General features: G+C 47.3%; 2 protein-coding genes across 4 annotated transcripts in view; one reads left to right on the top strand and one right to left on the bottom strand.

Annotated features, from left to right (window-relative positions):
* The window catches only part of LOC309365169 (C-type lectin domain family 2 member D-like), a 47,307-nt gene that overhangs the window by 2,117 nt on the left and 19,207 nt on the right, over positions 1-25,983 (top strand). The window lies entirely within an intron of this gene.
* LOC309364903 (uncharacterized protein) lies at positions 3,689-25,960 on the bottom strand. 3 transcript variants are annotated; one of them, XM_081902903.1, is made up of 5 exons: positions 25,754-25,960; positions 11,452-11,763; positions 10,668-10,982; positions 8,927-9,241; positions 3,689-4,468 (listed from the first exon to the last, which is right to left on the bottom strand). In XM_081902903.1, the coding sequence occupies exons 1-5, from the start codon at positions 25,887-25,889 to the stop codon at positions 4,209-4,211; spliced, it is 1,338 nt and encodes a 445-aa protein (XP_081759029.1). In that variant the 5' UTR covers positions 25,890-25,960; the 3' UTR covers positions 3,689-4,208. The 3 variants fall into 3 exon arrangements, with proteins under 3 accessions (XP_081759029.1, XP_081759028.1, XP_081759030.1); XM_081902902.1 differs by lacking the exon at positions 25,754-25,960 and adding an exon at positions 13,676-14,207; XM_081902904.1 differs by lacking the exons at positions 8,927-9,241; positions 25,754-25,960 and adding an exon at positions 13,676-14,207.

The raw sequence follows: 25,983 nt of genomic DNA, 5'->3' as shown, positions 1-25,983 counted from the left end.
TATTTGTTTTTTATCTTATATATTGGAAATGTACATCCAGGGGGTTTTTTTCCTTTAATTTTTTTGGGTCCCCTAAGGGAGTGGGGCCCTAAGCTAGAGCTTCTTTTGCTTAAACAGTGGTACCTCGGGTTAAGAACTTAATTCATTCTGGAGGTCTGTTCTTAACCTGAAACTGTTCTTAACCTGAATCACCACTTTAGCTAATGGGGCCTCCCACTGCCACCGAGCCACCAGAGCACGATTTCTGTTCTCACCCTGAAGCAAAGTTCTTAACCCGAGGTACTATTTCTGGGTTAGTGGAGTCTGTAACCTGAAGCGTATGTAACCTGAAGTGTATGTAACCCGAGGTACCACTGTACGTAAATCTGGCACTGGTCACCCTTCACCAATAGATCCCAGGACAGCTTACCACAAGTTAAAATTCCATATTAAAAACAATTGAAACAAATTATGCAAACAAATGTTATTGGTCACTTTGGCTACAGCCCAAAAGCAGAAAAGGGAAGAGGCGAACAAACAATCTTAGAAGCATGTTAAAATAGATGTGATAAAATCCTCATAATAAATAGAGCTTGTATTGAGCGGTTTGACTGAGCAAGACAGAAGATACTTGAGGGTGACAGATCAGCAAATGGATTTCTTTGAGTATTTAGCCCTTGGGTTTTCATACAGCTTACATATAGTGTTATCCCCAACTGAGTCACATCAGCAGATGCCCAATCACTGTTCTCTAGGAATATTTTTGTATCCAACATCCAGAATTTTAGTTTTCATTGTCTGGAACCTCAGAAATGCAAACGTCAGAAATGATTTTGAAGAGATATGGAGGGTGTTCGTAGAACTTGTATTGTTAAAACGGAAAGGGGTTAAACTAACGCAAGAGCTGTCAAAATTCTGGGAGGCTGGAGAGTTATAATGGAATGCTCTCAGTGGTGGGGTGCACATTTTTATGATTATTTATGTATGGTTACTTATTGATTAAATAATAATAAATTTTTATTTATACCCCGCCCTTCCCGGTTCAAAAACTGGGCTCAGGGTGGCTAACAACAAATTTAAAACACTTTAAAACACTTAATTATAAAAGCAGCATAAAATACAGTATAAAAACATGAACAACAATGAAATTCAAAAATCAATAATCAATCAGATAATCCCCAGGGCTAGCTGGCTGAATTGGTCCTACTTGGGCCAGCGAGGAGGCCAGGGGACAATTAGCTGTGGGGTCTCAGAGCGGGTGATTTTCATAAAAGGGGAGGGGGAGGGAAGAGAAGGGAAATGAAAGATCAGGCTGAATTCAGTTAAAGGCCAGGCGGAATAGCTCTGTCTTACAGGCCCGATGGAAGAAGGTTAAATCCTGAAGGGCCCTGGTCTCATGGGACAGAGCATTCCACCAGGTCGGAGCCATCACTGAGAAGGCCCTGGCCCTGGCAGAGGGTAGTCTGACTTCCTTAGGGCCCGGGACCTCTAAACTATGGTTATTCATGGACCTTAAGGTCCTCTGCAGGGCATACCAGGAGAGGCGGAACCCCGTAGATACGAGGGCCCTAATAATAATAATAATACTCAAAAAAGGAGGGGAGGGAAGTCGAGGGGGAAGTACAGTAGATTTGTAAAGACCTTGTTTTTCTGGCTAAAATGTTTGTAAAAGTTAGGGGGGGAGAGACATTTTGGTGCATGTCCAGCCTCTGTTAGAGGAATTTGCTCACTTGGAGCTTCCTGTGTTGTTGACCTCCTTCACTGGCTCTTGCTGGATTAAAACATGACTGAGAGGTGGGGAACCATGCAGTTGTTTGGACACAAGAGCCACCTTGAACTCTAAAAACCCTCTGTTTAGAAGCCTGCTGGACCATCTCAAAACATCTATTGCAAAGGAAACTTCTGTCATCTTATTAATGTTAAATGCATTACTATTTCTTCTCAGCTTTTCCAATCCAAATAAAAATTCCAGGTCTCAACCTGGAGATAAAAAAGGGGGGGTGCAAACATTGTGCAAAGCGAAGGAAATATTATTTTCAGACTACTACTACTAATAATTTTATTATTTATACCCTGCCCATCTGGCTGGGTTTTCCTAGACACACTGGGTGGCTTACAACATATCTAAAAACGTAATAAAAACATCAATCCTTAAAAACTTCCCTAAACAGGGCTGCCTTAAAATGTCTTCTGAATGTCATGTAGTTGTTTATCACTTTGACATCTGATGGCAGGGCATTCCACAGGCGGGTGCCACTACCGAGAAGGCCCTCTGCCTGGTTCCCTGTAACCTCACTTCTTGCAGTGAGGGAACCACCAGAAGGCCCTTGGCGCTGGACCTCAGTGTCTGGGCAGAATGCTGGGGGTGGAGATGCACTTTGGGTATACTGGGCAGAGGCCGTTTAGGGCTTTAAAAGTCAGAGCCAACACTTTGGTTTGTGCTCGGGAAAAATGTACGGGGAGCCAGTGAAGATAATAATAATAGTAATAAATAAGAATAAGAATAAGAATACATTTTATTTATATCCCGCCCTCCCCAGCCAAAGCCGGGCTCAGGGTGGCTAGCAACAATAAAAACAGTACAACAGTACAACACAACACTCTAAAATCATTCATTATAAAATTAATTCAAAACAAACCACTGGCAACCATTGGGCCAGAGCTCCGCGAAGATTGCCGAAGGAGGGAGTCAGGCTGTGCCCTGGCCAAAGGCCTGGTGGAACAGCTCTCTCTTGCAGGCCCTGCGGAAAGATGTCAAGTCCCGCAGGGCCCTGGTATCTTGTGACAGAGTGTTCTACCAGATCAGAGCCACAGCCGAAAAAGCCCTGGCTCTAGTTGAGGCCAGCCTAACCTCTCTGTGGCCTGGGACCTTCAAGATGTTTTTATTTGAAGACCGTAGGTTTCTCTGTGGGGCATACCAGATCCCGTAGGTACGAGGGTCCTAGGCCATATAGGGCTTTAAAGGTTAAAACCAGCACCTTAAACCTGATCCTGTACTCCACCGGGAGCCAGTGCAGCTGGTATAGCACAGAGTGAATGTGATCTCGCAGCGAGGACCCCGTAAGGAATCTCGCTGCAGCATTCTGCACCCGCTGGAGTTTCTGGGTCAGTCTCAAGGGCAGCCCCACGTAGAGCGAGTTACAATAATCCAGTCTGGAGGTGACCGTCGCATGGATCACAGTGGCTAGGTCAGGGCAAGAGATCCTTTAAGACCGGTGCTATATGGTCCCAGTGGCCACTCCCAGACACTAGTCTAGCTGCTGCATTCTGGATTAGTTGTAGTTTCCAGGTCACCTTCAAAGGTAGCCCCATGTAGAGCACATTGCAGTAGTCCAAGCGGGAGTTAACCAGAGCATGCACCACTCTGGCGAGAAAGTCTGCGGGCAAGTAGGGTCTCAGGCTGCATACCAGATGGAGCTGGTAGACAGCTGCCCTGGACACAGAATCGACCTGTGCCTCCACGGAAAGCTGTGAGTTCAGAATGACTCCCAGGCTGCGCACCTGGTCCTTCAGGTCCTTTCTGTTGGGATGCATCCGGGGAGACGGGGGCAATTGGCAGAGCTCCAGCGGGCCCCAGCAGCTGGGTGAACTCTGGTTCTTGGAACAGCATCAAAACTGCAACTCAAGCCTCAGAAACCTTTAGAGACTGAGCACACAAGCCAGCAGAGATAAGAACTGTTTGCAATGGAAGGGCGGACAGAGACATATGTAAGCATATTTACAAGCATTTAATTCAGCATTAGGACAAAGGAAAAACATGTCCACTTCCCTTCGTGTCCAAGCAAAAGTTATATACAACAGAAGCTCCCAGCAGGCTGTGCTGGAAGTAAACAGACATGTGACATACAACAACTCCACATGCCTGTTCTAAAGGTGGAACGGAACAATATCCTAACACTTTCTGTTTGAGTCAGTGTCTCATAGGAGCAGGCTCTGCCAGAGTTGGCACCAGGGTCTCCTCCAACAGGAGAGCGTGAGGCTTCCTTGCTTGGGGGAACTGAACTCAAATACTGGTCTTTCAACAGAGCTGATGCCCTCAAACTGCTTCCCATCGTTTTGTGCAATTCACAAGAAAATAGACTTCAAGGCCACTTGGTTTTTTAAAAAAATGGTACAGGCAGGAGGGTGTGTGAAGATTTCCTTGGGGGGGGGTGATATCAGAGTATGTACATTGCACATGGCCATCATCTTAAAGAGCATATGGCTAGAAAAATGAAAGGAGCAGTCCTTCAAGGCAGAAAGGCATTTGTTTCAGGGTTGCATTCATGAGGAAAAGAGTTCCCATTTTCTCTCCTGGGTGGGTCTACGCTGCTTTCTTGCACCTCTGGTGACCCAGGAGGCAGAGTTCCATTTGCCAAGCCACCAGCAAGTTGAGCAATGTCGTTGTCTCTCCTTTTCCATTTCCAACATATGTACACTGTGAAACAGAGCACCAAAAAGATGGCAAGCCCTACTGCAGCGTAAAGGCCATAACGTCTGCGTCCTGAAACTGAAAAATAGAAAAAGTCAGCGGTCATGCTTCTGACACCCTTTAAGTGCAGCTGTACCGTGGAAAGAGCTATGTGCAGCATTATTCCACCCCACCAAGAAGACTAGATAGAACCAGACCTATGTGCCTTAAAATCATAGAACTGTAGAGTTGGAAGGGACCACAGGGGTCATCTAGTCCAACCTCGTGCAATGTAGGAGTCCTTTGCCCAACTTTAACCTATGACCCTGAGATCAAGAGTCTCATACTCTACCAGCTGAGCTTTCAGCCATTATGGCAGGAGGCACAAGAAATCTGTTTTAATGTCTACTGATATGAGTCTATTATTTATTTTGTGTTGCCTTTATAGCATGCCTCTCCTTCAAAGGTTAGGTTTAGGTTTATATATCACTTCCCATGACAACAAGCCCCCAAAGGATTTACAGCTAAAGTAAAAATACAATAAAAATACACAGACATATTACAAATAGGGCTGACTTCCCACCTCACACTCCAGCCCTAAGTAAGACAGATGCTGGTGCCAGGAGTAGGGCTGAATTTAGGTTTGATGAGGCCCTAAGCTACTGAAGGTAATGGGGTCCTTTATATGTCCAGCTGTCCTTTGTCAACAACAAATTGTTGCTGTTTTTTTGTGTTGAATATATGCTATATGGTAATTTATGGACCTAATAGGTCCACACAACAAAAAAACACTCTTGCTATATGTAGGTTTTATTTTATTGGTTTTTTATCTTCTATGTTGGAAATGTACATCCACGTTCTTTAACCTTTAAGTTTTTTTGGAGGCCCCCAAATGAGTGGGGCATAAATCCCGCACTGGCCAGGAGGCCCAGTGGAATGCTAAGCTCCTTCCCACCAGTGTCTCCTGCATACAGGGCAACCAAGGCCATCTCAGGACCAGAAATGGGCCTGAGTACAAAATTAATCTCATCCAAGTAGTCTGGAGTGCAGGAACCTCCTGCTCAAAAACCTTGCCTAGGAAGAGACATTTGCAAGCAGGCTACCATGATTCAGATCTTCTGAGCTCAGGGAGGGTTTCTTAAGGAGTGGTCTCTCCTCTCAGAGAGGCATTTGTTTACTTCCTTGGCATCACTAGTGTCCCATCCCTGTCAGATATGATGAGCCATGAAGCGTTGTAGCCACCTTGTGACCATCCAAGCACCTTGTCCACATCCTTGAGCCTTATCAATGGGGAATCGCCCATTAACACCTGGCCAGAATACTGCCTGGACACCTCAAAGTGACTTGCTACAATAGCAGAATCTGGGTCCCTGAAAGTGATTGTATCCTCAATATTACTGAGAGAACTGCTGGAGGATCCACCAACTCCTTTGGGCCAGTATATAAAAAGGTCTCACACTGCCTGTAAGGTGTGCTAGACATCAAGGACACAACTGAAGAAGAGAAGGAAGTCTTTTTCATTGCCTTTACCACCACAAAATAGGCTTGACAGTGAGCACACAATTGGGTTTGATTGTATTTACTGGGAGTCTTCGCCCACTTGCATTATTGCCATCTTGCTGCTTGCTCCATTGCCCTTGGCTATTGGGTTCAGCAAACTGGAAGCCTTGAGAGGAAGACTGGATTTCTATGGACTACAGCAACTCCCCCAGCCTGATCCTCCAGGTCTGCTCTAATGCTGCACTGAAAACTCAGAAGGAATTAAGTGTGAGAGGCAACCTCTCCTTGTTGCCCCACTCAGGTCTCAGTTATAGATGGAGCATAAGGCAGCAAGCATGCCTCCCTCCAAGATCCATTTAGTTATTTCTACAACAATGTGAGGTGGGCTGAAGAGTTAGTGACTAGCTAAGGATCACACAATGATCTTCATGTCTGAGCAGGGATTTGAACCTTGATTTTCTCAGTTCTAGTGTGACATTCTGATCGCTTATCCACCCTGGCTTTTAAAAGTAAAGGTAAAGGGACCCCTGACCGTTAGGTCCAGTCATGGATGACTCTGGGGTTGCGGCGCTCATCTCACTTTATTTGCCGAGGGAGCCAGCGTGCAGCTTCCGGGTCATGTGGCCAGCATCTGGCAAACCAGAGCAGCGCACGGAAATGCCATTTACCTTCCCACTGGAGCGGTACCTATTTATCTACTTGCACTTCATGCTTTCAAACTGCTAGGTGGGAAGGAGCTTGGACCAAACAACAAGAACTCACCCCGTCGTGGGGATTCGGACTGCCAACCTTTTGATCGGCAAGACCCAGGCTCTGCGGTTTAGAGCACAGCGCCACCCGCATTCCCTACAAAAACTGACAACCACCCCAAATGCCTGCCATACCATAGAGTTCCTTCCAATGCTAGTCATAGCAGACCCATTCAAATTAACAGAAGTGATTAACATAGGTCCATTCATTTCAGTGAGTCTATCTGAGTAAAAAGTATTTTGATGCAGTCCGTAATACATTGCTAGTGATCTGTGGTTCATCTTTTCATCTTTTAATAAATAAAATTCTTATAATAGAATATTGTTATTTTAAAAAAAACCTGCCTTGAGTTTTTATGGAGAAGTGTGGGTAGTAAATTCTATTATTAATAATAATAACTGATAGGAACAAATGCAAACCAAAAAGAAATTCATGCAAGCAGCTGTCATCACCCCGACCTCTTCCCCCACCCTCAACCCCAGTGGTGAATCCATTTGACAGTAACTTCAGAACCTCACCAGGTACGCTAAGGAAGACTCGATAGAAACAAATGTTTCCCATGAAATCTTCAAGTTGGTATTCTCCAGCAAGCTGTTTGTTGGTGTCATTATAATAATAATAATATAGTCTCTCTTTTTTAGGGACTTCTCTTGTTAACATTCCCAAGAAGAACGTCTCAGCCTTTTTTGAGGAAGGTTTTCATTTTTAATATCTTTTTAAATTTAGCGTGGCTACATCAACACGTTGGAAGTTGCTGCCGCTTGATTGTTAAAAACATGCAATCCCGCAAAGCGGTTTACAAAAGATTAAACTGGTAAAAGCAAGGAATACTTGAAAGCATACAAAAGTTAAAATACTCAAGCAGATCAAAATTACCTCTGCTTTCTAAGCATTTGGGTAGGCTTGTCTAATCAAGAAAGTGTATAGTGAAGGCATGTGCTTCATCTCAAAAGGCAGGGAGTTCCAAAGTCTAAGTAAGTGCTGCCACAATAAATGATTGAGTTATTACAGATGCAGAATGGATATTATGTAGCACTAGTGATATCAGGTAGGCAGCTTCCCTGTATTCTTTTCCGCACCTTCTGAAGATATTCGTACTTAGACAATCCTACACATCTAAATGTGCATTCATATTTAGGCAAACATACTTGGTTGTTTAGGCAAGCATACTTGGTTGCTTCTTAATCCCTAAAAACCTTCCACCTGAAAGAATATTTTGCCTAGGGTAGCCACACAACTCTGTGAGTTAGTTGTGGTGTGAACTTGGCTTTTTCTGGGCTACACGCCATGCTCAGTTGTGGAAGTGGCAAAGTATTTAAGAGAACGGTCATGTTCTGTACTGTGATCTGAATAGTTTAATAATTCCCTAAAGCTCTGCTGTTTACTCACTAGCATGAGTGAGGAGGGATAATATCAAAACAATATACCCTCTCCTACCTTCTTTAACATCCTCACATGTTCAGGATGCTGATAATTGTTAGGAGAGCCCTCCTATCACCCGCACAAGAACTACCATTTCCAGAATTCTCCGGAATTATCTCTAGGCAGATTCCTTCCATGTTCTGTATTCCCATGCTGTGGAGACTCTAATTGCAAACTTGCAAAGCTGCCTGCAAATCATGGATTCCAACACAACCACCCCAAATGCCTGCCAGACCATAGAGTTGGGTCCATGCTAGTCATAGCAGACCCGTTAAAAAAAACAGATGTGATTAACATAGGTCCATTCATTTCAGTGAGCCTACTCTGAGTAAAAGGTATTTGGATACAGTTCATAATATGTCGCTGGTGATCTGTGGTTCTTCTTGGTGGGTCACAAGTTATTTGCAAGCCTATGTAATCAACTGCTGACCTTTATAGCAGGTTTTACTTTTGTATTTGCTTTTTAAGAAAAATATCTGTACCATGAATTAGGGGCTGAATTATATCAGATATGGGGAGCTTGTAGCAGGGAATGGATTGATATATTAGAAATGATCATCCTAGAGGAACCTTCTAGTATGGAGAAATTTTCAGAAGGACAAATCATGGAAAGTGCAGATAGAAGGCAACTTATTAATGGTATTCATATGAAACTATGAATAGGACAAAGTGGATCACATCTTAAGAGATACCTGATTTTATTGCACTATGAAGGGCACCTTTGTCCAGAAACAAAAACTCTAGGAGCATCCTTCCTTGAATCTAGGAAACCTCTAAAGCTCCTTGAACAGAACAAATATATAACAAACAGAAATGAATAAAAGGAACCATTGTCTCCTCCCCCAGTGGCTGTGAATCTAGATGTCAATCACATCAGAAACTTACCAGGTATATTAAGGAAGAAATGAAGCACACAGGATCCATTTTGCTGATGAACAAGCTGGTACTCTCCAGCGAGTCCTTCATAAGCATATTTGATAGTAAGGCCACTGTCAGATATATAGAATTGCTCTTCAGACGTGTTGACACTGTGATTCAGGTGCCCCTTGTCTGTGCTCAAGATGCATTGCCAAGAAGAGGAGGAGTGGTTCTTCTTGTATAAAGCAAGACTATTGGAATGGTTCAATTTATTATTAGGAATGATCGTCCCAGAGGCACCTTCTGGTATGGAAAGATTAGGTGAAGGGCACTGCCCAGGGTCTAGAAATAAAAAAAAGATGCATTTATTTAAAATAGGGCAAGAGTAGCTATCAAATAGTAGGGAAGCATGATATGATAATACGATGCAAGAAATGTGTTTTTGTTTTATTGCAAACTACCCTGAAATCTGTACTCTTACCTTACCATACATCATTATACAGGTGTGTATATTCCTACTATCTTGTTACTTTTTTGTTTTTCTTTTCAACTCTCTTTCTTTCTCTCTCACTCTGTCTTTTAATAAATGAAATTCTTAGAATATTGTTATTTTTTTAAAAAAAAACCTGCCTTGAGTTTTTATGGAGAAGTGTGGGTAGTAAATTCTATTTTTAATAATGATAACTGATAGAAACAACTGCAAACCAAAAAGAAATTCATGCAAGCAGCCGTCCTCAGCCCGACCTCTTCCCCCACCAAAACCCCCAGTGGTGAATCCATTTGACAGTAACTTCAGAACCTCACCACGTTGGAAGTTCCTGCCTATTTATTTATATACCGCTTGATTGTTAAAAACAAATAATCCTGCAAAGTGGTTTACAAAAGATAAACTGGTAAAAGCAAGCAATACTTGAAAACATACATAAGTCAAAATACTCAAGCAGATCAAAATTACCTCAACTATCTAAGCATTTGGGTAGGCTTGTCTAATCAGAATGTTTTTAGCTGGCACTGAAAAGTGTACAGTGAAGGCATCTGCTTCATCTCAACAGGCAAGGAGTTCCAAAGTCTAAGGAAGTGCTGCCACACTTATTGCAGATGCAGAATGGATATTATGTAGTACTAGTGTACCATAGCATACCATAGCAGACCCGTTGAAATTAACAGATGTGATTAACATAGGTCCATTCATTTCAGTGAGTCTACTCTGAGTAAAAAGTATTTGGATACAGTCCATAATATGTCGCTGGTGATCTGTGGTTCTTCTTGGTGGGTCACAAGTTATTTGCAAGCCTATGTAATCAACTGCTGACCTTTATAGCAGGTTTTACTTTTGTATTTGCTTTTTAAGAAAAATATCTGTACCATGAATTAGGGGCTGAATTATAGCAGATATGGGGAGCTTGTAGCAGGGAATGGATTGATATATTAGAAATGATCATCCTAGAGGAACCTTCTAGTATGCAGAAGTTTTCAGAAGGACAAATCATGGAAAGTGCAGATAGAAGGCAACTTATTAATGGTATTCATATGAAACTATGAATAGGACAAAGTGGATCACATCTTAAGAGATACATGATTTCATTGCACTATGAAGGGCACCTTTGTCCAGAAACAAAAACTCTAGGAGCATCCTTCCTTGAATCTAGGAAACCTCTAAAGCTCCTTGAACAGAACAAATATATAACAAACAGAAATGAATAAAAGGAACCATTGTCTCCTCCCCCAGTGGCTGTGAATCTAGATGTCAATCACATCAGAAACTTACCAGGTATATTAAGGAAGAACTGAAGCACACAGGATCCATTTTGCTGATGAACAAGCTGGTACTCTCCAGCGAGTCCTTCATAAGCATATTTGATAGTAAGGCCACTGTCAGATATATAGAATTGCTCTTCATACGTGTTGACACTGTAATTCAGGTGCCCCTTGTCTGTGCTCAAGATGCATTGCCAAGAAGAGGAGGAGTGGTTCTTCTTGTATAAAGCAAGACTATTGGAATGGTTCAATTTATTATTAGGAATGATCGTCCCAGAGGCACCTTCTGGTATGGAAAGATTAGGTGAAGGGCACTGCCCAGGGTCTAGAAATAAAAAAAAAAGATGCATTTATTTAAAATAGGGCAATAATAGCTATCAAAATAGTAGGGAAGCATGATATGATAATACAATGCAAGAAATGTGTTTTTGTTTTGTTGTAAACTACCCTGAGATCTGTACTCTTACCTTACCATACATCAGTACACAGGTGTGTGTATTCCTACTATCTTGTTACTTCTTTGTTTTTGTTTTCAACTCTCTTTCTTTCTCACTTTGTCTTTTAATAAATGAAATTCTTAGAATAGAATATTTTTATTTTTTAAAAAAACCTACCCTGAGATTTTATGGAGAAGTGTGGGTAGTAAATTCTATTATTAATAATGATAACTGATAGGAACAAATGCAAACCAAAAAGAAATTCATGCAAGCAGCCGTCCTCACCCTGACCTCTAACCCCACCCCCAACCCCACCCCCAGTAGTGAATCCATATGACAGTAACTTCAGAATCTCACCAGGTACGCTAAGGAAGACTCGATGGAAACATTTTTTTATCAAAGCATCTTTAAGTTGGTATTCTCCAGCACATTGTTTGTTGGTGTTATTGATAAAGAGGTCATTTCCCCAGAGATAGAAGTGTTCCTTGAAGGAGCTCTTGTAGGGATTCAGTTTTCCTCCAGTTATGAGTAAAATGTCAACACCAGGATCAGATGAACTGCTCTTATGACTTAAAATTAAAATGTCGGCATAACTGGAAACATTAGCAAAGATCATCCCAGATGAACCTTCTGCTATGGAGACGTTAGCACCAGGGCAGTGTGTGGATCCTGGAAGAAAATGAGGGCAACTCATTAATAGAATTCTACCACTAACCAGACAGATTAGATCTCACATCTTAAGAGAGGCAGGATATCATTACACCATACAAAAAATGGCACCTTTGGAATTGCACATTTGGTAAAGGTCATATTACACTTGTTGAAGGCAGTTTGGAAGCTTACAGGATCCCATCATCTTTGGGGGGCAGACTATGCTCATTGGCATGGCAGGTTCGGTTCACCCTCTGAGCCCCAGGTGCCGGCAAATGCCACATCGCATACAACATTTTCCAAACTTGTCTTAAGAGACCTTACACTTTGAGGCATATGCTTGCAACCACAGGTAGCAAGACAAGGCATACTTTCTGGGGAGCAAGTCTCTCACACAGTTGCTTGGGCAGAGGACTGCAGAGGGACCATAGTGTGCGTGTGTGTTTTTCAGAAAAAGGTAGAATTGGAAGGGACCCTGCTGGTCATCTAGCCCAACCCCCTGCAATGCTTTCTACCTTGCATTGATCTCAAAAACCTTCAGTGCCTTTTTTTTCTTCCAGTTGGATAGGCAATTAACAGGTTTGTTTCACAAATAAGGGAGAAGGAGGGTTGCTGGCTTGGTTTGATTTGCCTTTGTTCTAGTTTTTAGCATGTGCTTAGTACCGTAGTTTCAGGCTGTGAGCCGCCCTGATATCTATGGGTGGAGGGCAGCAGCAGCAGCAGCAGTAGTAGTAGTAATAGTAATGATGATTATATTTTTCGCAGGGCTTAGAGTGAGCGCGTGATGGCCAGCTGCTGGAATGAATGGGGTCGGTGCTAAATGGTCCGGTTTGCTTTACAACTCCTAGGGACCTTGTTTGGGGGGGGGGGGAGAAGGAGCCCACCCCAGAAGAAGAAGAAGAAGAAGAAGAAGAAGAAGAAGAAGAAGAAGAAGAAGAAGAAGAAGAAGAAGAAGAAGAAGAAGAAGAAGAAGAAGAGGAGGAGGAGGAGGAGGAGGAGGAGGGGGGGGAGGAAGCTTTCCTTCCCCGGGGTAGAGTTGCCCGTAACATTCAACACAGGGCAGGATTCCGGGGAGAGAAACCAGGGCAGCTGCTGCTGCTACTACTCATGGCTTGGGCTAGATGTAGCTGAACAGGGCAGGGCTGCAGGTGCCTGGAGGCTAAATGGGGAAAAACCAAGGCAACTCTCGGCAGGAGCGGCTCCTATGAGCAAGACGTCCCTGCCTCTGTCTCGAGAGACAGTGAAGTGTGCCTCCAGGGAGAAGTCAAACACCTGCATTAGCAACTTCCTGTCAAAAGCACACCCCAACACTCCACCCTAACCTGCCAAGGGAGACAAGGCAAACCCTTGAGAAGTTCGAGGAAGGGGGCTGGGGAGGACCCAAGACTACCAATCTTGCCCAGTTACAGCGCCATAAAAAATGGTCACGTGGTGGTGGGGGGGCAGTATATTTCTAGGTGGTCGAGTTGTGCCCCGCATGTTGAGATCTCTGAAAGCAGGGGTGGCAACTTGAATAAAATTTGGGGGGGGGAGAGTCGATCGCATGATCAGGTGCACAGACACCATTTGAATGGCAATGCCGATCAACTTTGGGAGTGCCGGCCCCTCAAATATTTTATTGGGGGAGGGGGCAAAGGAACCTCGGCTCCTAGGAGTTTGTTCTATGGCTTAAAGTAACAGCGTATCTTGATGACAGGAGTTCAGCAGTGGAGGGGTGAGGGGGGGGTTGCAGCCCGGGTGAGTCATCCTCGCCCTCTAACTCCCACAGGAGGGACGCATCCGATCAGGAGTACGAAGGGAGTACGAAGGGAGCTTTAAAGAGTCCCCCCCCGGCCCCCCCATGCCCACGCCACCGTCCCAACCGGACACTTCCCAACCTGACCCTGGGGCCCCTCACGTCTCACTCGGCCGTCGGCAATTGCCTACAAACCCGAAACGTCCGCCAGCCTCGACGGGCAGGATAGCAGCAGGAGGAGGAGGAGGAGCAGGGCTCGGGAGAAGGCTCCTCCTCGCCGTGCGCCCCCGTTGCCTTCGCCCCCGGCTCCTTCTCGCACCAGCACTGCCGCCATCGCCCGTTCCTTCCGACACACTCTTCACCACTGATAGATACCACGAACTGACTTCCGACGAGGCCCGAGGAAAGGAAAAGGGAGGGCAGAAGTTGCCAGAAAGGGGGCGGAAGCGGGAGCCCGGGAAGCCGTGGACGCCGGGGCAGCCCGCTGGGCTATGCGCAGAAGCGGTGCCTGCTCTGTTGGCGGCATATGTGCCAACTCCCTGGGGGACATGGGTCCGTCCCCAAGCACTATCAAAACTCCCCATGAAGGAGCTGGGCACCCACAAATTTCGGTGCACGCTCCATGGCATCCACAACCCCCCGGCACCTACGGTAGCCTAGGGAACAGCATCCCAAGTTGCGCCTAAAGAAGTTGCGCCCAATCGAAAACAGCAACTGATCTTAAATACAAGAACAGTTTCAGGTTAAGAACGGATCTCTGTACTTTCTTAAACCAAGAAAATATTTAATAAAATCACTTTATAAAGGAGCCGCTGGCCTGGGAACGGATCATCGATTGCTTTGAAGAGGACGCACACACTTGTTTGGAACTTTCCAAGGGAGGTATCCTGAGGGAGCTACGGTATTTTCTTTTGATAGGGTTTCCCAACCCCTTCACGTTTAGTGTACAATATCTTTTCAGCTAGCCTTTCTGCGTGTCTGCTTAATAGGATGATTCACTGCCAACCTGTCTGGGTTGCCCTGTGTCTCTCCCCTTAGATTGTCTATCAAACCTATTTTGTTGCACTGGAATAAAGTGTGATGGGTGGGAAAAGAGAGGGGTTAGAATTAGATTTGGGTTAAAGAGTAGGGGTAGATTATGGAAAGTAGCCTATATAGGTGTTTGTCTGGGGTAATTTGGAGCATCTAATTTGGCCAGTTAGTCCTGGGTCTCAGCTGGCATGGGAGACCTTGTTTAAGAACAGGCCATTCGCTCTGTGGTTTATGATAGGGAATGGTCAGTGAGACGTGTTAAGCACCTTTGTGATGCTAGTATTGGGCATAAGATTTGTAAGCAATGTTGTCAATGTTGTTAACAACGTTATTGGTTTGTTGGGGTAGGGATATGGGTGTTGGCACACTCTGGACTCTGGTTGTGTGTCAAATTCTAACCTGTTTGTGAATTGTTTTATTGAGATCGGGGGTATTGTTTTAGTTGGTATGGGTCCCCCCCCTTGTTTTCCTTTTCTTTTACCCACTGATTTTATCTGTTGCTTTTGCGTGGTGAAGAAAGAGACGGTGAGGTTGGCGGGGGTGTTTGTCTATTTTTGTTTGTGCGGTGGTTCTTTTTGAAACACATTATTGTCACTTGTGCAACTTGTATACAGTGAGATTACACGAGCAACGCCACTCAGTTCTCTTAAGTCTTAATTCCCTCTTTTACTGACGCACACTCACCAAACCCAAAAGTCCGTTGCCCTGTTGTGATCTTTTCATTCAGCAGCCTAACAGCCCACGGATAGAAGCTGTTCTTTACCCTGTTGGTGCGACTAATCCTTCTTCTATATCTTCTGCCTGAGGGCAGGAGATCAAGAAAGTGCCGACTCTGGGGTTGCGGCGCTCATCTCCCTTTATTGGCCGAGGGAGCCGGTGTACAGCTTCCGGGTCATGTGGCCAGCATGACTAAGCAGCGTCTGGCGAACCAGAGCAGCACACGGAAACGCTGTTTACCTTCCCGTTGGAGCTGTACCTTTTTATCTACTTGCACTTGATGTGCTTTCGAACTGGTAGGTTGGCAGGATCAGGGACCGAGCAATGGGAGCTCACCCCGTCGCAGGGATGTGAACCGCCAACCTTCTGATCAGCAAGGCCTAGACTCTGTGGTTTCACCCACAGCGCCACCCACGTCCCTTACTTGTTTATACTGGTTCTTAAAATGTTCAATAAACATTTTCCAGTGCTCCTTATTTTCATTGTCATCCTTTTCTCTTACCCTGTTTGTTATGCCTGCCAATTCAGAATATTCAAGCATTTTAAACAGCCACTTTTCCTTAGTGGGCAGCATACTCGCAGCGGCAGAGCAAGCCGATCAGGCGCCTGGGGCAGCGCACTCGACCTGGCATGTGTAACAGAGACTTGGTTGGATGAAGCAGATGGGCCTGTCCTTGCCGCTGCTTGTCCACCAGGTTTCTCTTACGCACAGCAACCCAGGTCATGTGGGCGGGGAGGGGGGGTTGCAGTGATTTTTAGAAAGTCATTAGTTTGCACCAGGCGTCCTATTGGGAAGACCCAGTTTTCTGAGTGCATGTTCTGGAAGTTGGGCAATAGGGGCAGTACAGGATTCCTTTTGGTGTACCGACCTCCCCGCTGCACCTGCCCGAGCTGCTTCAGGTCGTGGCGGATGTTCTCCTGGAGACACCTAGCTTGGTCATCCTAGGGGATTTTAACATCCATGCCGACACGACCTTACAAGGGGCAGCTCGGGACTTCGTGGAAAGCATGGCCTCCATGGGGCTGTCCCTGAATAAGTCTGGCCCAACCCATAGCCGCGGACATGCCTTGGACCTGGTGTTTACCTCTATGGATGTTGGTGATCTGACACTAAGTAAAAGTGAAACAAAAGAAGTGCCATGGTCAGATCACTTCCTGGTGCAACTGGACTTCTCCGCGACCCATCCCCTCTGCAGGGAGGTGGGACCAATTCGGATGGTCCGCCCCCGCCACTTAATGGATCCAAATGGTTTCCAGAGAGTGGTAGGGGATGCTTTATCCCATGTTGATGGCCTTTCAGCTGATTCCCTGGTGGCCCGCTGGAATGCGCAGTTAACCAGGGCTATTGACTGTTTGGCTCCGAAGCGCCCTCTCCGATTGCATGGAGCCCTGAGAGCCCCATGGTTTTCCATGGATCTGAGGGCAATGAAACAATCGTTGAGACGGCTAGAGCGCCAGTGGCGGATAACTCATTCCGAATCTGATCGGACACAGGTTAGAGCTCAACGTCGAGCCTACCAAGTGGCGATAGCGACGGCGAAGAAGAATTTCTTCACCGCCTCTATTGCATCTGCAGAAAACAGCAGCAGGAGACTTTTTCAGGTGGTTCACAATTTAGCGGAACCACCTGTAACATCGGGGCCCACTACGGGCCACATATTCTCCTGCAATGATTTTGCAAAGTTTTTTGCAGATAAAATCGCTCAGATTCGGGAAGAAGTAGACTCCACCGTGGGAGCAGGGCCAGGGCAGGAGAGTGCTAGAGTTCTGTCTAATCAAGTTGAGTGGGATCAATTCCAATTTGTTACCTCCGAGGATGTGGACAGGCTGCTTGGACGAGTGAAACCAACCACCTGTCTCCTGGATCCTTGCCCATCCTGGCTTATAAAAGCTAGCCGGGAAGGACTGGGCGATGGGCTTCGTGGGGTGGTGAATGCTTCCCTCCGTGAGGGAGCCTTCCCAGACCCACTGAAAGAGGCGGTTATTAAACCACTTATTAAAAAAACATCTTTAGATGCGGCCACAATGGCCAACTATCGCCCAGTCTCAAATCTTCCATTCTTGGGCAAGGTGATAGAGCGAGCGGTTGCCGAACAACTCCAGGCACGCCTGGAAGAAGCGGACCATTTGGATCCCTTCCAGTCGGGATTCAGGCCTCATCATGGGACTGAAACTGCCTTGGTCGCACTGGTTGATGATCTCCGGCGGGCTAGGGACAAAGGTGAGAGCTGTTTCCTAGTTCTGCTGGATCTCTCAGCGGCGTTTGATACCATCGACCATAACATCCTTCTGGACCGTCTTGAGGGGCTGGGAGCTGGGGGCACTGTCCTACAGTGGTTCCGCTCCTTCCTCCTGGGCCGTGTTCAGAAAGTGGTGTGGGGGATGAGTGTTCAGACCCCTGGGCTCTCACTTGTGGGGTGCCTCAGGGTTCTGTCCTCTCCCCCATGCTTTTCAACATCTACATGCAGCCGCTGGGAGAGATCATCAGGAGGTTTGGGCTGGGTGTTCATCAGTATGCAGATGATACCCAGCTCTACCTCTCTTTTAAATCAGAACCAGTGAGGGCAGTGAAGGTCCTGTGTGAGTGTCTGGAGGCGGTTGGAGGATGGATGGCGGCTAACAGATTGAGGTTGAATCCTGACAAGACAGAAGTACTGTTTTGGGGGGACAGGAGGCGGGCAGGTGTGGAGGATTCCCTGGTCCTGAATGGCGTAACTGTGCCCCTGAAGGACCAGGTGCGCAGCCTGGGAGTCATTTTGGACTCACAGCTGTCCATGGAGGCACAGGTCAAATCTGTGTCCAGGGCAGCTGTTTACCAGCTCCATCTGCTACGTAGGCTAAGACCCTATCTGCCTGCGGACTGTCTCGCCAGAGTGGTGCATGCTCTGGTTATCTCCCGCTTGGACTACTGCAATGCACTCTACGTGGGGCTACCTTTGAAGGTGACTCGGAAACTACAACTAATCCAGAATGCGGCAGCTAGACTGGTGACTGGGAGCGGCCGCTGAGACCATATAACACCGGTCTTGAAAGACCTACATTGGCTCCCAGTATGTTTCCGAGCACAATTCAAAGTGTTGGTGCTGACCTTTAAAGCCCTAAACCGCCTTGGCCCAGTATACCTGAAGGAGCTTCTCCACCCCCATCATTCTGCCCGGACGCTGAGGTCCAGCGCCGAGGGCCTTCTGGCGGTTCCCTCATTGCGAGAAGCAAAGCTACAGGGAACCAGGCAGAGGGCCTTCTCGGTAGTGGCGCCCACCCTGTGGAACGCCCTTCCAGCAGATGTCAAAGCAATAAACAACTACCTGACATTCAGAAGACATCTTAAGGCAGCCCTGTTCAGGGAAGTTTTTAACGTGTGATTTTACTGTATTTTTGGTTTTTATGGAAGCCGCCCAGAGTGGCTGGGGAGGCCCAGCCAGATGGGCGGGGTATAAATAATAAATTATTATTATTATTATTATTATTATTATTATTATTATTATTATTATTATTATTATTATTATTATTATTATTTGGGCAGGGCTAGACCCCCACGGGGTGGGGTGAGCCGGGGCAGGAGGCTCCATGGGGCCTCCAAGGAGTCTGCATGCCTCCTCACATTCAGCCACCCTACAGCTGAGGGCAAGGCAGCGGGCGGACTGTTTGGGGCAGAGCAGAGCCTGTGGGCGCCCAAGCCACCGCATCTCTCCTGGACGCACTGGAGGTCCCGCCGTGAATGCCGCCAGGCATTTTGTCACCCCCCTTAGTGGTGACACCCAGGGCAGCCCACCCCCACTGCACCCCCTTCCTCTGCCCCTTCTTACTCATTCTCCACCTTTGTGTCAATAAGACTCTAGCCGCAGTGGTGGCATATAATAATAAATTCTTTTGCTTTTTAGGGACTTCTGTTGTTACCATTCCCAAGAAGAATGCCTCAGCCTTTTTGAGGAAGGTTTTCTTTTTTAATATCTTTTTTAATTTAGCATGGCAACATCAACACATTGGAAGTTCCTGCCTATACACACACACACACACACAACTTGATTGTTAAAAACAAACAATCCCGCAAAGCGGTTTACAAAAGATTAAACCGGTAAAAGCAAGCAATACTTGAAAACATACAAAAGTCAAAGTACTCAAGGAGATCAAAATTACCTCAGCTTTCTAAGCATTTGGGTAGGCTTGTCTAATCAAGAATGTTTTTAGCTGGCACTGAAAAGTGTACAGTGAAGGCATCTGCTTCATCTCAACAGGCAGGGAGTTCCAAAGTCTAAGGAAGTGCTGCCACACCAAATGGTTGAGTTATTACAGATGCAGAATGGATATTATGTAGTACTAGTGCAGTGGTCGTTTAACTGGCCCACGAGGTGCCCCCAAACTGAGCCACCCACTCGGCAAGTTCCCACACGCTGTGCTAAACCAGTGCAGCACGGCACGGGGACTCACTTCCGCGGCACAGAAAATTGAGTTTGTGCATGTGCATATGCCGGAAATCGCATCTGCACAGACACAAGTGCCAAAAATTGTGGGCATCCGCACTTATGTGCACGCACAATCCGACCCACAAAGGGATCTCCACTGGAGCAGAGCTAAACCTTGCTGACCCCTGCACTAGTGATATCAGGCAGGCAGCTTCCCTGTATTCTTTTCAGCACCTTCTGAAGATATTCATACTTAGACATATTTAGGCAAGCGGGTGGTGCTGTGGGTTAAACCACAGGGCCTAGGGCTTGCCGATCAGAAGGTCGGTGGTTTGAATCCCTGCGACAGGGTTAGCTCCCGTTGCTCGGTCCCTGCTCCTGCCAACCTAGCAGTTCTAAAGCACGTCAAAGTGCAAGTAGATAAATAGGTACCGCTCCGGCAGGAAGGTAAACAGCGTTTCCGTGTGCTGCTCTGGTTTGCTACCCCAGAGTTGGTCACGACTGGACCTAATGGTCAGGGGTCCTTTTACCTTTACCTTTCCTTGGTTATTTAGGATGTTTTATGAGTTTTAATTTGCTCCAGTCCATTTTATTGCACTTTTAAATGGTTGTAACTTTTTAGTGATAATGTTATTGTTCTATCTTTTTTAGAAGGTTTCTACAATCCAGTGGTATATGAATTTTACGAAGTAAATAAATAAATTCAGTGCAACACACCCGCGAGTAAACTGCAACTGTTTTTCTTACTCCTGCTATTTCTTAATCCCTAAAAACCTTCCACCTGAAAGCGTATTTTGCCCGGGGCAGCCACACAACTGAGTTAGCTGGGGTGTGAACTCAGCTTTTTCTGGGCTGCATGCCATGCTCAGCTGTGGAAGAGGAAAAGTATTTAAGAGAACTGTCGTGTACTGTAATGTGATCTGAATATCTTAATAGCCCTAGAGCTCTGCTGTTTACTCACTAGCATGAGTGAGGAGGGATAATATGAAAACAATATATTCTCTCCTACCTTCCTTAACATTCTCACATGTTCAGGATGCTGATAATTGTTAGGAGAGCCCTCCTATCACCCGCACAAGAACTACCATTTCCAGAATTCTCTGGGAAGAAGAATTGATCATCAAGCCCCTTTTAAACTGTGGTATGGATACCCTGCACTCCCCACCTTCTAACGACAGCCTCTTCGTCTGTCCTACACTGGTCTAGACACTAAAATATGTTGACAACTTGCCAAGGAAGACATAGCAAAACCTGTGAGAGATTCAGGATTGTGGAAACTCAGAGTTCCATATCTTCCTGAACGGATTGCTCTTGCCAAAAGGCTTGTTTCTTGCAAAAGAAAATCTTATCCCAAGGCGAGTTGGCTTCCACAGGAAAGACACCGGAGTTCCCAGTTTGTCATGCAAGCGATTCACAGATAGTTCATGAATATCCCTTAGTTCTTTCCCACGGGTCCTAATAGCTCTGTTGATTAGAATATGGCGCTAATAACACCAAAGCAGCCTGCAGGTTGAATACCCATAGAGGACAGCTACGAATTTCTGCCTTGCAGTGCAGCTGGACTTAGGTGATCCTAAGGGTCTTTCCAACCCTACATACAAGTCTATGATTATATGAACATTTGCACACCTCTCCTGATGAAATCAGCTGCCAACGGTTCTCCCTCTCCCCACATTCACCCCATCAGAGTTTTGCTCTTGCTTACCCATTTGTTGTCTCTGGGCAAGATGGGGCGAATACACCGAACCACACAGCTGATATCTAAGCACCTGACCTCGGCTTAATGTGGACCCTAAGCCCCTCCTTTGGGACGCGGGTGGCGCTGTGGGTTAAACCACGGAGCCTAGGACTTGCCGATCAGAAGGTCGGCGGTTCGAATCCCCACAACGGGGTGAGCTCCCGTTGATCAGTTCCTTAACCTAGCAGTTCAAAAGCACATCAAAGTGCAAGTAGATAAATGGGTACCGCTCCGGCCGGATTGTTTCCGTGTGCTGCTCTGGTTCGCCAGAACCGGCTTAGTCATGCTGGCCACATGACCCGGAAGCTGTACGCCAGCTCCCTCGGTCAGTAAAGTAAGATGAGCGCCGCAACCCCAGAGTCGGTCACGACTGGACCTAATGGTCAGGTGTCCCTTTACCTTAAAGCCCCTCCTTCCTCCTTTAATTCCCCTATGCACATGAGGTGTTCCTCCATCAACTTTTGCTCACCCACATCTCCTCCTCCCTAAATCCAGTCAGATATCCCCTATGAGGTTGATGTAGCTCCCTAAGTCAGATTTTCAAAGTAAAGAAGAAGAAGAAGAAGAAGAAGAAGAAGAAGAAGAAGAAGAAGAAGAAGAAGAAGAAGAAGAAGAAGAAGAAGAATAGTAGTAGTAGTAGTAGTTTGGATTTGATATCCCGCTTTATCACTATCCGAAGGAGTCTCAAAGCGGCTAACATTCTCCTTTCCCTTCCTCCCCCACAACAAACACTCTGTGAGGTGAGTGGGGCTGAGAGACTTCAGAGAAGTGTGACTGGCCCAAGGTCACCCAGCAGCTGCATGTGGAGGAGCGGGGAAGCGAACCCGGTTCACCAGATTACGAGTTTACCGCTCTTAACCACTACACCACACTGGCTCCACTAGCGCAGGAGGAGGATGCTTCATGGACAAGGGGGGATTAAGACAGGAGCTCACCGGCGCCGTGGTGCAAAGATCCCTCTGCCCCCCCTTTCCCAGAGTTGCTGACCTTTTTTTAAGGGAGCTGCCACCACGCTTACACATTATCTCTAACAAGCCCCTAGAACAAAATAAAATGAAAAGGCAGAAGAAAATCTAATGAAGTCCTCAATTCCAATGCCAGACACATTCAAGACTGAGCAGTTCTTCCAAGTCATCTTCATGATTCAAATCACCACATATCAAAAAGTTAAAGCGATCACCAGTTTGTTGTTCTTTAAATAAATTAATAAAGTCACAGACAATGAAGTTCCCGGGCAATTTGTGTTTAAGTACGAAGCTGACGTTTTCAAATATTGGGGGGGGGTGTAAAGCAGTGACACCCTGAACCTAAAAAGGACCCAAAACTTGGGTCACAAAGGCTGCAGCCCTAACTGCACTTACCTGAGAGTAAGCCCTGCTGAATCAAATAGGACCTTACTTCTGAGTAGACAGTAGGACTGCAGTTGGGACACAGTTGGGAATTAGGGCCTTCTGTTTTAACGTCTCAACCAGAGGAAAATGCAATATTGGAGATTAGGGAGAAAGGATGGAATATGAATAGATTGGGGGGGAGGGGGCTGAGGAGAGACCAGAATAGAATTCTACCACTAACCAGACAGATTAGATCTCACATCTTAAGAGAGGCAGGATATCATTACACCATACTAAAAATGGCACCTTTGGAATTGCACATTTGGTAAAGGTCATATCACACTTGTTGAAGGCAGTTTGGAAGCTTACAGGATCCCATCATCTTTGGGGGGCAGACTATGCTCATTGGCATGGCAGGTTCGGTTCACCTTCTGAACCCCAGGTGCCGGCAAATGCCACATCGCATACATTTTACAAACTTGTCTTAAGAGACCTTACACTTTGAGGCATATGCTTGCAACCACAGGTAGCAAGACAAGGCACACTTTCTGGGGAGCAAGTCTCACACACAGTTGCTTGGGCAGAGGACTGCAGAGGGACCATGGTTGGGTTGTGCATGTGTGTTTTTCAGAAAAAGGTAGAATTGGAAGGGACCCTGCGGTCATCTAGCCCAACCCCTGCAATGCTTTCTACCTTGCATTGATCTCAAAAACCTTCAGTGCCTTTTTCCCCCCTTTCAGTTGGATAGGCAATTAACAGGTTTGTTTCACAAAAAAAGGGAGAAGGAGGGTTGCTGGCTTGCCTTTGTTCTAGTTTTTAGCATGTGCTTAATACCGTAGTTTCAGGCTGTGAGCCACCCTGATATCTATGGGTGGAGGGCAGTAGCAGCAGTAGTAATGATGATTATATTTTTCGCAGGGCTTAGAGTGAGCGCGTGATGGCCAGCTGCTGGAATGAATGGGGTCGGTGCTAAATGGTCTGGTTACAGATAGGTAGCCGTGTTGGTCTGCCATAGTCAAAACAAAAAAAATTACTTCCAGTAGCACCTAACTTAGTTGGTCTTTAAGGTGCTACTGGAAGGATTTTTTTTTGTTTTGACTAAATGGTCTGGTTTGCTTTACAACCCCTAGGGACCTTGTTGGGGGGGGGGGAGAAGGAGCCCACCCCTGAAGAAGAGGAGGAGGAGGAGGAGCGAAGGGAGGAAGCTTTCCTTCCCCGGGGTAGAGTTGCCCGTAACATTCAACACAGGGCAGGATTCCGGGGAGAGAAACCAGGGCAGCTGCTGCTGCTACTACTCATGGCTTGGGCTAGATGTAGCTGAACAGGGCAGGGCTGCAGGTGCCTGGAGGCTAAATGGGGAAAAACCAAGGCAACTCTCGGCAGGAGCGGCTCCTATGAGCAAGACGTCCCTGCCTCTGTCTCGAGAGACAGTGAAGTGTGCCTCCAGGGAGAAGTCAAACACCTGCATTAGCAACTTCCTGTGAAAAGCACACCCCAACACTCCACCCTAACCTGCCAAGGGAGACAAGGCAAACCCTTGAGAAGTTCGAGGAAGGGGGCTGGGGAGGACCCAAGACTACCAATCTTGCCCAGTAACAGCGCCATAAAAAAATGGTCACGTGGTGGTGGGGGGGCACTAGGTGGTCGAATTGAGATCTCTGTTGAGATCTCTGAAAGCAGGAGTGGCAACTTGAATAAAATTGGGGGGGATCGATCGCATGATCAGGTGCACAGACACCGTTTGAATGGCAATGCCGATCAACTTTGGGAGTGCCGGCCCCTCAAATATTTTATTGGGGGAGGGGGCAAAGGAACCTCGGCTCCTAGGAGTTTGTTCTATGGCTTAAAGTAACAGCGTATCTTGATGACAGGAGTTCAGCAGTGGAGGGATGGGGGGGGGGAGTGTTTTGCAGCGCGGGTGAGTCGTCCTCGCCCTCTAACTCCCACAGGAGGGACGCATCCGATCAGGAGTACGAAGGGAGTACGAAGGGAGCTTTAAAGAGTCCCCCCCCGGCCCCCCCATGCCCACGCCACCGTCCCAACCGGACACTTCCCAACCTGACCCTGGGGCCCCTCACATCTCACTCGGCCGTCGGCAATTGCCTACAAACCCGAAACGTCCGCCAGCCTCGACAGGCAGGATAGCAGCAGCAGGAGGAGGAGGAGCAGGGCTCGGGAGAAGGCTCCTCCTCGCCGTGCGCCCCCGTTGCCTTCGCCCCCGGCTCCTTCTCGCACCAGCACTGCCGCCATCGCCCGTTCCTTCCGACACACTCTTCACCACTGATGCCACGAACTGACTTCCGACGAGGCCCGAGGAAAGGAAAAGGGAGGGCAGAAGTTGCTGGAAAGGGGGCGGGAGCGGGAGCCCGGGAAGCCGGGGACGCCGGGGCAGCCCGCTGGGCTATGCGCAGAGGCGGTGCCTGCTCTGTTGGCGGCATATGTGCCAACTCCCTGGGGGACATGGGTCCCCAAGCACCCGCAAAACTCCCCATGAAGGAGCTGGGCACCCACAAATTTCGGGGCACGCTCCATGGCATCCACAACCCCCAGCACCTACGGTAGCCTAGGCAGTGGCGTAGCGTGGGTTGTCAGCACCCGGGGCAAGGCAAGTAATTTGCACCCCCTAACCCGTGGATTTGCGCCCCCTAACCCTAACCCCCAGATGTTGCGCCCGGTGCGGCCAGCCCCCCCCCTGCACCCCCCACGCTACGCCACTGAGCCTAGGGAACAGCATCCCAAACGAATTGTTCGGGCTCTTAGGAGTTTGTTCTATGACTTAAAGAAACAGCATATCTTCATTGACAGCAGTCCAGCAGTGGAGGGGGAGAGGCAAGCGGGGGAGAGTTTTTTACGCGGCGGGGGAGGCATCCTCGCCCTCTAACGCCCACAGGAGGGAAGCTTCCGATCAGGACTGCCCCCCCCCCGAAGGCGGGCAGGGTTTTTAAGAGCCCCCCCCTCTGCCCACGCCACAGTCCCAACCGGCCGGTTCCTATCCTGGGACACACACACACACACACACATCTCACTCGGCCGTCGGCAATCGGCTACGAACCCGAAATGTCCGCCAGCCTCGACGGGCAGGATAGCAGCAGCCGCAGCAGCATCAGGGCTCGGGAGAAGCCTCCCCCTCGCCGTGCGCCCCCGTTGCCTTCGGCCCCGGCTCCTTCTCGCACCAGCACTGCCGCCATCTCCTCGCCTTCCGACACGCTCTTCACCACTGAAGCCGCGACAAAGGGGAGGAGGAAGTGGCGGGAGGCGGTGAAGCCCGCTGGGCTCTGCCAA

The sequence above is a fragment of the Podarcis melisellensis genome (assembly GCF_964234715.1).
Source record: "Podarcis melisellensis genome assembly, chromosome: 2".
Classification (NCBI taxonomy): domain Eukaryota; kingdom Metazoa; phylum Chordata; class Lepidosauria; order Squamata; family Lacertidae; genus Podarcis; species Podarcis melisellensis.
This window is presented reverse-complemented; position numbering and strand designations above follow the sequence as displayed.

Coding starts and splice junctions, on each gene's coding strand:
- LOC309364903 (XM_081902902.1), bottom strand. CDS start 13,814: ATGGCGGCAGTGCTGGTGCGAGAAGGAGCCGGGGGCGAAGGCAACGGG. Junction 9,242..10,667: donor GTTCTTCCTTAATATACCTG/GTAAGTTTCTGA, acceptor TTTTATTTCTAG/ACCCTGGGCAGTGCCCTTCA. Junction 4,469..8,926: donor TTTCTTCCTTAATATACCTG/GTAAGTTTCTGA, acceptor TCTATTTTTCAG/TTTCAGGACGCAGACGTTAT.